General features: G+C 42.3%; 1 protein-coding gene across 1 annotated transcript; it reads left to right on the forward strand.

The window, feature by feature from the left end:
- Nucleotides 1-5: 5 nt before the first annotated feature.
- Nucleotides 6-15,116, forward strand: LOC110523119 (asparaginyl-tRNA synthetase 1). Its single transcript, XM_021601530.3, has 19 exons — nt 6-423; nt 712-747; nt 1,182-1,300; nt 4,489-4,608; nt 4,733-5,418; nt 5,786-5,868; nt 6,004-6,069; nt 6,161-6,253; nt 6,533-6,622; nt 6,789-6,867; nt 7,151-7,221; nt 7,336-7,422; nt 7,618-7,839; nt 10,130-10,329; nt 11,164-11,299; nt 12,988-13,101; nt 13,491-13,622; nt 13,896-14,027; nt 14,604-15,116. Exons 5-19 carry the CDS (start codon nt 5,376-5,378, stop codon nt 14,733-14,735), a joined length of 1,680 nt encoding a protein of 559 aa, XP_021457205.3. The 5' UTR covers nt 6-423; nt 712-747; nt 1,182-1,300; nt 4,489-4,608; nt 4,733-5,375; the 3' UTR covers nt 14,736-15,116.
- Nucleotides 15,117-15,183: the final 67 nt, after the last annotated feature.

Raw genomic sequence — 15,183 nt, forward strand, 5'->3', positions numbered from 1 at the left:
TCCAAGGTCTGGTTTAAAACCTTAAAGGGTAGTTTAACGATGACATATTTTACATTCCATCTGAACCAGAAACACATTGAATATCGACTTAGAGAAAACATTCAGATAGAATGTCCCACACGAGACTTGTCATTCAAAAATGAACGGATTAATGGATTTTTAATTTAATTTTTTTTTATTTATTTGATATTATTTTTGTTATTTTTTTGATATTTTTTGTTATTTCCTAGTCTCTCAGTCAACACAGCCAGCTGAGCAACTGTATTTCTTCCCATAGCATAGCCAGTTAACCTAGTTAGCTTAAAAGCTAAGCTGCAACAACACATCTCTACAGTGGCTTTTGATAACTGTCCAAGATGGTGTCAAAAATACTAATTTCACTTGTATTTTTAACAAATGTTTTCGTGAATTTGAGAGCAATGGGTAAGTAGACATAGCCAACTAGCTAACTTTCTGTCATTAAAACAAAAAAAAACTGTAACGATGTCTTTGAGAGACAAGTGTTTATTTTTGCACAAATATTTATGTTTTTAACTACATTAAAAAAATGATGAAGCGCAGTCATATTCAGTTCCTGATTGGTCAACAAGTTTATTTGACGTGTGAAATAGTGTTAGTTGAGGTGAATCTTTGTTTCTATGTTTGGGTCTTTGCAAAGACAAAGCTAACATTAGCTTTCCATGTCAACGCATTCTAATTCTATTCTAACAGATCCTCCGAAAACAACCGACTCCAAAGACTCAGGTGGTAAGTTGACTTTTGACTCTGGCTAGTTAGCTATTAGTGGAGGCTGGTGGGAGGAACAATAGGAATAGCTGGAATGGAATCAATGGAACGGAGTCAAGCATTTGGTTTCTATATGTTTGATCTATTTGATACCATTCCATTCCAACCATTAATGAGCCTGTCCTCCTATAGCACCTCCCACCACCCTCCACTGATAGCTATGTATTTTGACCATCAAAGGCCCTTACTAATTTGGTCTGACCTTGAGACTTTTCGAGGTCATGATAGGGTTAAATAGTGTCTCATGTTCGTGGTATATATTTCACATACATTGAAATGAATGACCAATGAACAACAGGGAGAATTTTAAAGAGCATGCCTTCAGTCACCATCCTGCATTGTTCAAAAGTTGTTCAGTGTCATACCAAATATCCATCATGGTTTTGGTTTCACAGACTCAAGGGTCCAAGAATTGAAGAAGAGGTGGCAAGGAGAAAGACAGGAGTTTTTGAAATTCCCTTGTTTCCTTAAAAAGGATCCTGCAACTAATGTAAAAGGAAAGCAAGCCAGTGATGTAAGTTATTTGTAGAGCATCTTTGTTATGAATTAAGCTATATAAAACATGATTCTGGTTGGGGATTTCATATATTGTCATTGAGTATGGGGCATCACCATTTTAAAATGCTTCATCACTTAGAAAACACTTAGTTTTTTCCCCCTTTTTCAAATTAGGCCCAATACACACTTCATTTGTAGTCTTTGCTCACTCTGATTAGCGGCTTACTTAGCCAGGTTCACTAGATTTTACTGATACATTTATGAGAAAGAAAAAATAAGAAACCTGCACACTGCTCTTGCTACTATCACTGCTCTTTATTACGTTTAACGAAATATAACCATGTGCATTTCATAAATATTCTTATAAAGTGTGAACAAAAAAGTATTAAACACGTCTGTATAACGTGTATAGAAACGAACAGAAATACTCTATTCCAGGGGGACAGCTTCCACCACCCCGAGTCATTAAAAAGAGGACTTCCAAGAAGTCCGTTTTTCAGACTGAGCCGTATATGCCACTCCACAGAGGAGTATCTAGAAAAAGAAGCGGAGATGAGCAATAGGTTTCTAAGAAGAGGCTACTCTCCACAATGTGTGAATGAAGCTCTTCATTTGGCATTAGGGAAAACACGAGATGAACTGATACAAAAGAATACCCACTAAAGCTAAAGAACACGTGTGTATTGTTGATTTGACTTTGTTCACCACCCCATACACTTTGAACTCGCGCAAAGTGGGAGATGCTGTCAAGAAACCCTGGTATGTTTTATCATTGGACCCAGCTTTGCCAGCTGAATTTAAGAATCCACAATTTATTCTACGTATAAGTGGTCGCAATTTACGCAATAAATTGGTCCATGCCAACTGCCAGCCACAAAAGAAAACGAGCCAGGCTCTTTCATGCCCTCTTCCGAATGGTAGCTATAAATGCAGAGGTCGAGCACAGTGCAACAATATGATGAAGCGTGAATATTTCTCCCACGTACAGGAAACGATTCCAAATTATATTACATTTCTACCTTTAGATTTTGTGGCATAAAGAAAGTTACGATATCAGACAGGGGGAGGTGATATTAATAATACTCTGAGTTAAAGGGAATGTTTTTGGATTTTCACCCGCCAGACATGATTTCCTAAAGGTCTTAAGGATGAAACGCCTATGTATGTTATGTTGTAAATGTGAACATGAATTAATGCCACCATTTCAGATTACTTTGACGTTTTTCTTGCGCTGTTCCCAATGATTTATAAAAACTTGCTTGATGGGTCGATGTCCTCATTGTGGTTTTACAGATGTATTTAATACGTTTTATGTACACACTTTATTTGAATAATTAGGAAATGAACATTGTTATATTTGGTAACACTTACTTATTTTCCCTCGACTCCAACCCCCATTCGATACATTGAACGAATGTGGGTGGAGCTATGTATGCATAACGGTGCTAATAATTTTTTCAAAACTCACAAAAGCTCTGACTAAGGCCTTGAGGTCGATACATAATAAAGAGCCGTGATACTAGCCAGAGCAGTGATACTAGCCAGAGCAGTGGTACTAACCAGAGCAGTGATACTAACCAGAGCAGTGGTACTAACCAGAACAGTGGTACTAACCAGAGCAGTGATACTAGCAGTGGTACTAGCCAGAGGAGTGGTACTAACCAGAGCAGTGATACTAGCAGTGGTACTAACCAGAGCAGTGGTACTAACCAGAGCAGTGGTACTAACCAGAGCAGTGATACTAGCAGTGGTACTAGCCAGAGGAGTGGTACTAACCAGAGCAATGGTACTAACCAGTGCAGTGGTACTAGCCAGAGCAGTGGTACTAGCCAGAGCAGTGATACTAGCAGTGGTACTAACCAGAGCAGTGGTACTAACCAGAGCAGTGATACTAACCAGAGCAGTGGTACTAGCCAGAGCAGTGATACTAGCAGTGGTACTAGCCAGAGCAGTGGTACTAGCAGTGGTACAAATCAGAGCAGTGATACTAGCCAGAGCAGTGGTACTAGCAGTGGTACTAGCCAGAGCAGTGATTCTAGCCAGAGCAGCGATACTAGCAGTGATACTAGCCAGAGCAGTGATTCTAGCCAGAGCAGCGATACTAGCAGTTTTACTAGCCAGAGCAGCGATACTAGCAGTGATACTAGCCAGAGCAGTGATTCTAGCCAGAGCAGCGATACTAGCAGTGATACTAGCCAGAGCTGCAATACTAGCAGTGATACTAGCCAGAGCAGTGATACTAGCCAGAGCAGCAATACTAGCAGTGGTACTAGCCAGAGCAGTGGTACTAGCCAGAGCAGTGATTCTAGCCAGAGCAGCGATACTAGCAGTGGTACTAGCCAGAGCAGTGGTACTAACCAGAGCAGTGATTCTAGCCAGAGCAGCGATACTAGCAGTGATACTAGCCAGAGCAGCGATACTAGCAGTGATACTAGCCAGAGGAGTGATACTAGCCAGAGCAGCAATACTAGCAGTGGTACTAGCCAGAGCAGTGGTACTAACCAGAGCAGTGATTCTAGCCAGAGCAGCGATACTAGCAGTGGTACTAGCCAGAGCAGCGATACTAGCAGTGATACTAGCCAGAGCAGTGATACTAGCCTGAGGAGTGATTCTAGCCAGAGCAGCGATACTAGCAGTGATACTAGACAGAACAGTGATACTAGGACAGAGCAGTGATACTAGCCTGAGCAGTGATTCTAGCCAGAGCAGCGATACTAGCAGTGATACTAGGACAGAGCAGTGATACTAGCCTGAGCAGTGATACTAGCCAGAGCAGCGATACTAGCAGTGGTACTAGCCAGAGCAGTGGTACTAGCCAGAGCAGTGGTACTAGCCAGAGCAGTGATACTAGCTTGTACACTGTGTACAAGACAGTAGTTTTGGAATTGTTAGTTAGATTACTTGTTATTACTGCATTGTCGGAACTAGAAGCACAAGCATTTCGCTACACTCGCACTAACATCTGCTAACCATGTGTATGTGACAAATAAAATTTGATTTGATTTGATACTAGCCTGAGCAGTGATACTAGGACAGAGCAGTATGCAGGGTTTTTTTCTCATCTTTTTCAACTGTTTCCATGCACCTGCAGAAAAAGATGGCTCAGATATGTGACTGCCTTTTGAACTGATACCTTTATGAAAACCCCTGTAAGCACTTGCTAATGCATTAAAACGTTGGTTGACTTTTTTTTCAAAATTTCAGTACAAAGATGAAATGCCCCTGACATACTCCGCGCTCTTTGAAAACACCATCTACATCGAAACATTCTTATTTTGCCTCGTTGTAGTGTATGGAATACTACATTTACCCATTTGGGTCACTGTAAGTACTTATTCTTAATGTATGCAGTTTTGATATTTTATTCATGATAACAGTTGGCTCGATAAGGGGATGAAATACATACTTGATCTGATGCGTCTTCTCTACTCTTCTTTTTGTGATACAGTTGTATGAGAAACTGCACAGGGGTAAAGTTGAACCACAGCCCACTGATCACTCGACTGAAGACTTGGAAATGAACGAGACCCATACTTAAAATGTGAACTTCTCATCGTGATCCAGTGTTGTTGTATTCATCGAGTTCGGATGAATTATGAGATTCATTTATTATTCACAGCCACGGAGGCATTTTTCCATTGGAAGATTGGTTCTATAATATTTCCTGCGTTATTTAATTTTGTATTGATTAAAAATGGAAGCAACGTTTACCTTTTGTAATTGTCACATGCACAGGGTGTTAAACAGTACAGTGAAATGCTTAACTTGCGAGCTCTTTACATGATGCAATGGGTTGAATTAAATATGAAATAAGCATGAATCATATCTAGCCACATCTCTCCATCCATAAACCACAACATAATGGTACTTTCGTCATTTCAGGGTGGAACTTCAATTAACTACAGGGACTGGGAACGAATCCACGTGAAATTTACTGCAACCAGTCACCATTCACGAACTATCCGGAAATTGTATTCACCGTACGCATGCGCACAAACCCCAACGAGGGCCGATTCATTTTCGTATTATTATTATTAGCTCGCTAGTAAATCCGTTAAAATATACACATTTGATACAATTTGTACGTGGGTATGGCAGAGGAGGTAACGAAAACCACAGGCGAACTCTCAGTGGGTAAGTTGATAACATGTCTAGCTAATTTACAGCCCTTGTAGCAATGTTGAAAGCATGCGATGTGTTGCATCAGACCGGTTTTGCTAGCTAGCTTTCTTAGCACAAGTGATGTATATAAATCATTGCATAGCTCAAGCTTATCTTGACTGTCTAGTTAGCTAAAACAAGCTAGCTAAATTACTACGCATCGGTGTGAGCTCTGCTTTTGTTTTTCCCTGTACCCAAACATGTGGTAAAATGTCTGTGTCACGCTCCTGTTATCTAGCCAACGAGCATCTTGCCTAGCTAGCGTAATCACTGTCATGCATTAGTTCGCTGAACTAACATACATTCAGAATCAAGTGTTGAGTGTTTCCACTTCTTCCAGGTGAGTTGTATGTGTCTGACAAAGAAGGCAATGACCAGGATGGTGACGGAACAGAGAGGAAGCCTTTCAAGACCTCATTGAGGGTAAGAGGAATCAGTGTCGTGTGCCATGTTTTGTGTTTAATTATGACTCCATCCAACATAACTGATGTGTCTACGTATCTTTGAATCAAACACAGTTAAGTGCATTGCTATAACAACAACTATTTGATTTCAAAGGCTTTGACATTTGCTGGAAAGGAGCCATTCCCAACCATCTATGTGGACTCTCAGAAGGAAGGAGAGGTACACAGTTAGAAGCATTTGAAAAATAAGTCGTTTGGTTTCACTTTCATTTGGTTTCCCCGTTCTGATTTCATCTCCCCTATTACTCCAGCGTTGGGCAGTGATCTCCAAGACGCAGATGAAAAATGTGATCAAGTTATTTGCTAGAGAGCAGATGAAGAGCGACTCCAAAGACAAAAAGGAGGTACGTGGGAGAGGCGTCAGTGTGTGGAAATAGTCTGGGGCATGTTTATCCCAAATGGAACCCCATTCCCTATATAGGAATCCTATTCCCTATACTTCTGGTCAAAAGTAGTGCTCTATGTAGGGAATAGGATGCCTTTTGGGATGCCACTATTACAATTATTCACACAGTCTTGTATTTGGCCATAAACAGTTGTGGCTATCGGTTAAAATATTCACAGGCAGCAGTAGCCCATGTGAGCTGCTATTCATGTAAGTTATTTTCAACTTTGATTTAAAGGCAGAGGATTCTGAGAGACGAGAGAAGAACCTAGAAGAAGCTAAGAAAATCACCATTGAGAATGACTCCAGCCTTCCAGAGCCCAAAACGGTTAGATCCACTATATTCTCTTTAGTCAGTATCCTGTCTAACTCATCTTACTATGTTTTGTATTGTTTAAAAGGGTTTTAAACAAATACATGTTTGGAAATAAGAATAACATGTTTATCTTCCATTGTGTTGAAATATAGAAATGTAATCAACCTTTTCCCAACAGGTCAAAATCTATCAGCTGGAGCCTCTCCGAGGGGAGAGAGTGAAGGTGTTTGGTTGGGTGCATCGAATGAGAAAACAAGGTGAGGATTGTAGAACGTTGGTTAATGTGTGTCTAATGTCAGCACCGTAACTAGCTGATAACATGCAGGTTGTTTTTTTTAACAGTATATTCTCAGGATTGTAATGCAGGGTGTTTTGTCCAGCCGTTTATGTCCAACAATGGAAGCTCCCCCCAAAAACTACCTGGGGGGGAGCTGGATGAGAGGAGAGGGGGGCTTCATGGCTCATAGTATATTTATTATTCTCTTTATTTTCTATTTTACCCCGGTAAGTTGACTGAACACATTGTCATTCTCTTGCTAGGAAAGAACCTGCTGTTCATTGTGCTGAGAGATGGAACTGGTTTCCTGCAGTGTGTTCTCAACAATAAATTGGTAAAAAAAAAACATATTTTGTTGTCTTAAATGTTAATTTTTTTTTTTATTACAAAATGGAATAATATGCCTTCTTTTATTTGTAAAACTAGTTGTTTTTGTCTCCTATTATAGTGTCAGTGCTACAATGCCCTGGTGCTGTCCACTGAAAGCACAGTGGCTCTGTATGGGACAGTGAAGCAAGTACCTGAGGGAAAGCAGGTACAGATTCTTCACTCACTTACTTTAATTACCCAGATTAAACTGTCATATTTTCACTCAAACCTTTTTTTTTTAGACCAGGACTAGGCCCAATCTGGTTTGGGGAAAACTGTCCCTTTTAACTGTAATTAGATGGTTTGTTATTTTATTATTAGAGATATTACTGACTAGGATCTCCTCTTTGTCCATCTCCAGGCCCCTGGTGGTCATGAGCTGCATTGTGACTTCTGGGAGCTGGTGGGTCTGGCGCCGGCTGGAGGAGCTGACAACCTGCTGAATGAGGAGTCTGATGTGGACGTTCAGCTCAACAACAGACACATGATGATCCGTGGGGAGAACGTGTCCAAGATCCTCCGGGTCCGCTCCACTGTCACACAGTGCTTCAGGGATCACTTCTTCGCCCGCGGATACTATGAGGTAACAAACAATATGTTGAGAAGGATTATTACCACAGCAGGCAAGGTACTTGGAGTCAAACAGACAGGCCTGGATGAGATCTTTAAGGTCAGGACCCTCCATAAGGCTCACAAAATACTCTTGACCCCTCAGCATGAAAAACACAACTAGACAATTATCTGTGCCAGATGTGATATCCCTCCTAAATAGCTCGGGCTAATGTTCCTATCGACTCCGTAAGGCCAGCAAGCTAGTCTATATATATATATATAGATATATATATATATATATAGATATAGATATCCCTCCTAAATAGCTCGGGCTAATGTTCCTATCGACTCCGGAAGGCCAGCAAGCTAGTTTTTTTATATATATATATATTTTTTTATTGGTATGTAACTGTTATGAAAGTTGTATTGTCAATTTAGTTTTGTATTTAAACGCCATTTTAAATGTGTACATGACACTGCAACAAAATGTCCCCATGGAGACAATGAAGTCAGTAGGTAAGAGTGGGTTCACTGTACAAACGTCCTCTGATTGACCTCTTTGAAGCATAAAACCACCAAAATAAATTGAATGAAAATGTTCTAGTATTATTTTTTGTCAGTTGCGTTATGCTACTTAGTGTCAGTTGATGACAATTCTCCCGGATCCGGGATGGGTAGTTACAAGATTTAACTGCCCCGGACTAAGAAAAACATTCAAATAAGATTTTTTTTCTTCAAGGAAAAAAAATGTCCTGGACTAAAGTATTCAACATTAAAATGTAATTTGGTTGGAGGCAATGATTCTCGTTTAATGTGTCATTTATCTCATCTGTGGTAAGTTGCAGGTGCCTACAGGGTAAAAAATAGCCATTCAACCAGTTTTGAATAGAAAGACCTTTGTGCTCCATTGGACTCCATTGTAAAGGACAAGGATGCCAATATATTGGAGCACCACTGAATCGAAAAGCCTCATCACCTCCATCTTTGCTTGTTGTATTTGTTGATGACATCATTAGCTAGGTTTCCATCCAACTGGCCACAGATATTCATGCTAATGTTCTGTAATTAACATAAAATAAAATATGCCAGTGGTGTGTTTCCACCAGACTTGTTGCAGATATAATTCCGTGTGTTATGACACAATGTACTTTTTCATGTACTGAATAAGAATCAAAAGTTTCCATCTCTACCGATGGTTTTGACACAGGCCTACTCTGGTCTTGACACAGGCCTACTCTGATCTTGTCACAGGCCTACTCTGGTCTTGTCACAGGCCTACTCTGGTCTTGTCACAGGCCTACTCTGGTCTTGTCACGGGCCTACTCTGGTCTTGACACGGGCCTACTCTGGTCTTGACACGGGCCTACTCTGGTCTTGACACGGGCCTACTCTGGTCTTGACACGGGCCTACCCTGGTCTTGACACGGGCCTACCCTGGTCTTGACACGGGCCTACCCTGGTCTTGACACGGGCCTACCCTGGTCTTGACACGGGCCTACCCTGGTCTTGACACGGGCCTACCCTGGTCTTGACACGGGCCTACCCTGGTCTTGACACGGGCCTACCCTGGTCTTGACACGGGCCTACCCTGGTCTTGACACGGGCCTACTCTGGTCTTGACACGGGCCTACTCTGGTCTTGACACAGGCCTACTCTGGTCTAGACACAGGCCTACTCTGGTCTTGACAGGGGAGCTCTAGACAACAGCTGGCAGATACAGTGCAGGAAGGCTAGTCTACATGATGACATTATGGATAAGAGAGAGAATGGTTTTATTTGTCAAAACGGCAGTCAAGCATCAATCATCATGTCACCAGAATAAGACCCTCGATATTTATTGGAAAGGAGCATCAAGATCACTGCACTTTCACCACCCTGTGACGTTTCTAAGTTATTTCATCTGTAGCCTAATAAATTGCATGGTTTTCCTGAGTCCTAGTGGGAGGACCACACGCCATATCATGGTGTGACTCAAGTTTATGTTGTTTTAATGGTTAATATCAGTATTTCAGCATAAAGACGTTTCCACTTCAATTTCTCACAAAATTTAATTTTACAGACACAAAAAGATCCCACCATGTCAAACAAACAAATTATCTGTCGGATTTATAAAATTGTACTGAAACTACCTGCTTCCATCACAGCTGTTGTGCTGTTGTGTTTTATTTAATGTTTATTTAATGACTTGATTAACAAAGTGGATGGAAACGTGGTTAGTGATGAAAGCTTTGAATCTTGAATTGTATATTTTCAGTCTTGTATGTCGACACTTCTTGTCTAAATCTGTGATTTTTTTTTTTTTTGTATTTGTTCCCCCAAAGATCACCCCACCCACTCTGGTGCAGACCCAGGTGGAGGGAGGTTCCACCCTGTTCAACCTCAACTACTTTGGGGAGGAGGCGTTCCTGACCCAGTCCTCTCAGCTCTACCTGGAGACCTGCATCCCTGCTCTGGGAGACACCTTCTGTATCGCTCAGTCCTACCGCGCAGAGCAGTCCCGCACTCGCAGGCACCTGTCTGAGTGAGTACTGGAATTGTTGTTTTCCTTTTGCTGTTTCATATTGGAGTCATTCTGATAGCAAAACATGACCTTAGGAAACCCTCTATTGGGTATTGACCTTTATATTTATACAGGTTAGTTTCACTGACGAGTTATTCTTCAACAGACACTTTCTAGTGTTTAATTAATAAGGATAAAACCCTTCTTTTCAATTTTCACCTAAAATGACATGCCCAAATCTAACTGCCCGTAGCTCAGGACCTGAAGCAAGGATATGCATATTCTTGATACCATTAGAGAGGAAACACTTTGAAGTTTGTGGAAATGTGAAATTAATGTAGGATAATATAACTCATTAGATCTGATAAAAGTTCATGCAAAGATTTTTTTTTTTTTTTGTACATCTTTAAAATGCAAGAGAAAGGCCATAATGTATTATTCCAGCCCGGGTGCAATTTAGATTTTGGCCACTAGATGGCAGCAGTGTATGTGCAAAGTTTTATACTGATCCAATGAACCATTGCATATCTGTTCAAAATGTTGTATCAAGACTGCCCAACTGTGTCTAATTGGTTTATTAATACATTTTCTAGTTCATAATTGTTCACTCTCCTCAAACAATAGCATGGTATTCTTTCACTGTAATAGCTACTGTTAATTGGACAGTGTGGTTAGATTAACAATAATTTAAGCTTTCTGCCCATATCAGATATGTCTATGTCCTGGGATTTTTTTGTTTGTTGTTACTGACAACCTCATGCTAATCACATTAGCCTACGTTAGCTCAACCGTCTCACCGATCCCTTAGCGGTTAACATGGGTTATGTAGTTGTACTATGTGCCCTCCCTCTGTAGGTACACTCACATAGAGGCAGAGTGCCCCTTCATGACCTATGAGGACCTACTGTGCAGACTGGAGGATCTGGTGTGTGATGTGGTGGACAGAGTCCTGAAGTCACCTGCTGCTTCTCTACTCTACCAAGTCAACCCTGTACGTCTGAGGTTTTATAAGGAGCTATTAGTTCTCTCTCTCTCTCTCTCCCCCCCCTTTTTCTCTCTGTATGTCTGTCTGTCTCTAGCTGTACGTCTGATGTTTTATTGGCAGCTATTAGTTCTCTCTCTCCCCCCCTTTTTCTCTCTGTCTGTCTGTCTCTAGCTGTATGTCTGTCTCTAGCTGTATGTCTGTCTCTAGCTGTATGTCTGTCTCTAGCTGTATGTCTGTCTCTAGCTGTATGTCTGTCTCTAGCTGTATGTCTGTCTCTAGCTGTATGTCTGTCTCTAGCTGTATGTCTGTCTCTAGCTGTCTGTCTGTCTCTAGCTGTATGTCTGTCTGTCTGTCTCTAGCTGTACGTCTGAGGTTTTATTGGCAGCTATTAGTTCTCTCTCTCTCTCCCCCCCCCCCCCTTTTTCTCTCTGTCTGTCTCTAGCTGTCTGTCTGTCTGTCTCTAGCTGTCTGTCTGTCTCTAGCTGTCTGTCTGTCTGTCTCTAGCTGTCTGTCTGTCTGTCTCTAGCTGTCTGTCTGTCTGTCTCTAGCTGTCTGTCTGTCTGTCTGTCTCTAGCTGTCTGTCTGTCTGTCTGTCTGTCTCTAGCTGTCTGTCTGTCTGTCTGTCTGTCTCTAGCTGTCTGTCTGTCTGTCTGTCTCTAGCTGTCTGTCTGTCTGTCTGTCTCTAGCTGTCTGTCTGTCTGTCTGTCTCTAGCTGTCTGTCTGTCTGTCTGTCTCTAGCTGTCTGTCTGTCTGTCTGTCTCTAGCTGTCTGTCTGTCTGTCTGTCTCTAGCTGTCTGTCTGTCTGTCTGTCTGTCTGTCTCTAGCTGTCTCTGTCTGTCTGTATGTCTCTAGCTGTCTCTGTCTGTCTGTCTGTCTCTAGCTGTCTCTGTCTGTCTGTCTGTCTCTAGCTGTCTGTCTGTCTGTCTCTAGCTGTCTGTCTCTAGCTGTCTGTCTGTCTCTAGCTGTCTGTCTCTAGCTGTCTGTCTGTCTCTAGCTGTCTGTCTGTCTCTAGCTGTCTGTCTGTCTGTCTCTAGCTGTCTGTCTGTCTCTAGCTGTCTGTCTGTCTGTCTGTCTCTAGCTGTCTGTCTGTCTGTCTGTCTCTAGCTGTATGTCTGTCTGTCTGTCTCTAGCTGTCTGTCTGTCTGTCTCTAGCTGTCTGTCTGTCTGTCTGTCTCTAGCTGTCTGTCTGTCTCTAGCTGTCTGTCTGTCTGTCTCTAGCTGTCTGTCTGTCTGTCTGTCTGTCTCTAGCTGTCTGTCTGTCTCTAGCTGTCTGTCTGTCTCTAGCTGTCTGTCTGTCTCTAGCTGTCTGTCTGTCTGTCTCTAGCTGTCTGTCTGTCTGTCTCTAGCTGTCTGTCTGTCTGTCTCTAGCTGTCTGTCTGTCTGTCTCTAGCTGTCTGTCTGTCTGTCTCTAGCTGTCTGTCTGTCTGTCTCTAGCTGTCTGTCTGTCTGTCTCTAGCTGTCTGTCTGTCTCTAGCTGTCTGTCTGTCTGTCTCTAGCTGTATGTGTTTATCTCTGTCTCGTGGTCTTGTTCACTGAGATGGATATATTCTTAAATGTTGGTCTTGAAATAATGTTTCCTTTTTGAGATTCAGGTTTCCTTGATCTTTTAGAATCCTGGTATGGTGGTGAAAGGCTAAACATGAGGATAGCACAGTGCTAATGTGGCCTGTCTTTTTCCTTTCCATCCTCCCCAGGACTTCAAGCCCCCCAAGAGGCCCTTCAAGAGGATGAACTACTCTGAAGCCATCATCTGGCTGAAGGAGCACGACATCAAAAAAGATGATGGGACATACTATGAGTTTGGAGAGGTACATTTGACTAGGAATAAATTCCATTTGATAAATGGTTTTATGGTCGACAAGTACCACAGTCAATTATAATCACTCCTAATTACTATCTCCCTCAGAAATAATATTTGGACCGTGTCGATCTGTGGTTGTTTTGAAGACATTTTTAGGGCTGGTATCCAGGACAGATTTAGCCAAGTCCTGGACTACATATGACTTTCAATGGAGAATCTGTTGAACCAGCTTTTGAGTCCATAACTTAGTCTGGGTCCAGGAAACTGACGTGAAGAGAGACACGGAATGTCCGCTCAGTGTTTAGCTACTCCACCAGTGTATTGATCAGTGGATGTTCTCTTTGTCCAGCTCCTGTTATGGTGATGTTATAAAACCCTCTCCCTCCTTGGTTTCAGGACATCCCAGAGGCCCCAGAGAGGCTGATGACTGATGCCATCGGTGAGACCATCCTGCTGTGCCGCTTCCCGGCTGAGATCAAGTCCTTCTACATGCAGCGCTGTCCTGAGGACCGACGCCTCACCGAGTCGGTGAGTCCCTGACCAGCAGAGATCTTACGTCACCGAAAACCATGACCTGAAAAACCACATTTCAGAGAAGCCATCATGAACCTTATCCAGGGCCTGATTCAAACATGTCTCTGGGTTCTGATCCAAGATCAGTTTTGTCCTGTTAGATAATAATGAATAAGAATATGGACAGGGGGGAGCTGATTCTAGATCAGGACTCCTTCTCTGAGAGGCTTTTTGAATATGGGCCCTGAAAGACATCCTCATTGTTGTCCCTGCTGTTCCTCTCCCCAGGTGGATGTGCTGATGCCTAATGTTGGAGAGATAGTTGGAGGGTCTATGAGGATCTGGGATGCTGAGGAACTGCTGGAGGGATACAAGAGGGAGGGCATTGACCCAACCCCTTACTACTGGTACACTGACCAGGTACGTACATCTACCCCTTACTACTGGTACACTGACCAGGTACGTACATCTACCCCTTACTACTGGTACACTGACCAGGTATGTACATCTACCCCTTACTACTGGTACACTGACCAGGTATGTACATCTACCCCTTACTACTGGTACACTGACCAGGTATGTACATCTACCCCTTACTACTGGTACACTGACCAGGTATGTACATCTACCCCTTACTACTGGTACACTGACCAGGTATCTACATCTACCCCTTACTACTGGTACACTGACCAGGTATGTACATCTACCCAACCCTCTAATACTGGTACACTGACCAGGTATGTACATCTACCCCTTACTACTGGTACACTGACCAGGTATGTACTCAGCCAGGAAGAGAAAATCAGACCTGTAGATCTTATTAATTTAAGCAATAAAACACAAGGGGGCGTGCTTCATTGCGATTTTAATATGGCTGCTGGGGTCATAGGTTAGACACCCTAGTGTTTCCCGGAACTAACTGTTTTATGAACAGAGAATCTGTTAGACTATTTTGAAGGTGTGTTGCCTTAATAACGTCAACATTGTGTCTTCTAGAGGAAGTATGGTACCTGTCCCCACGGTGGCTACGGGCTCGGCCTAGAGAGGTTTCTAACCTGGCTGCTGAACAGACACCACATCAGAGACGTGTGTCTCTACCCCCGCTTCATCCAGCGCTGTCGACCCTAAACTACCAACTACCCTGCCCCCTGCTGGAGATGGATCACACTGCGCTTCAAGAGACCAAGATGTACATCCCAAATGGCAATCTATTCCCTATATAGTGCTATTTTTTTTTTTACCAGCGCGCTATCCCTGTATAGGGCCCTTATTTTTTACCAGGACCAAAGGTAGTGCACTATATAGAGAATAGAGCTCCGTTTGGGACGAAGCCCCATTTTACTGCATTGCAAAAGGCCAACATACAAGGCTCGAGATCTAAGACAAGAACAATTAATTACACTAACAAATCCCTGCAAATGTAAGATTTGAAATGTGTTTTCAAACAAGAAATTCATGCTGTCTAGCGAATACTATTTGTCTGCCAATAAATGTGTACTGCATACGCTACAATATCTTTCTGGAATGTTCTGTGGAGACATGCATTCTGTTTCATCTCTTGTGTGTTGTGGCAAAT

The sequence above is a fragment of the Oncorhynchus mykiss genome, chromosome 5, assembly GCF_057628025.1.
Source record: "Oncorhynchus mykiss isolate SJ-2025 chromosome 5, ASM5762802v1, whole genome shotgun sequence".
Taxonomy (NCBI): Eukaryota; Metazoa; Chordata; class Actinopteri; order Salmoniformes; family Salmonidae; genus Oncorhynchus; species Oncorhynchus mykiss.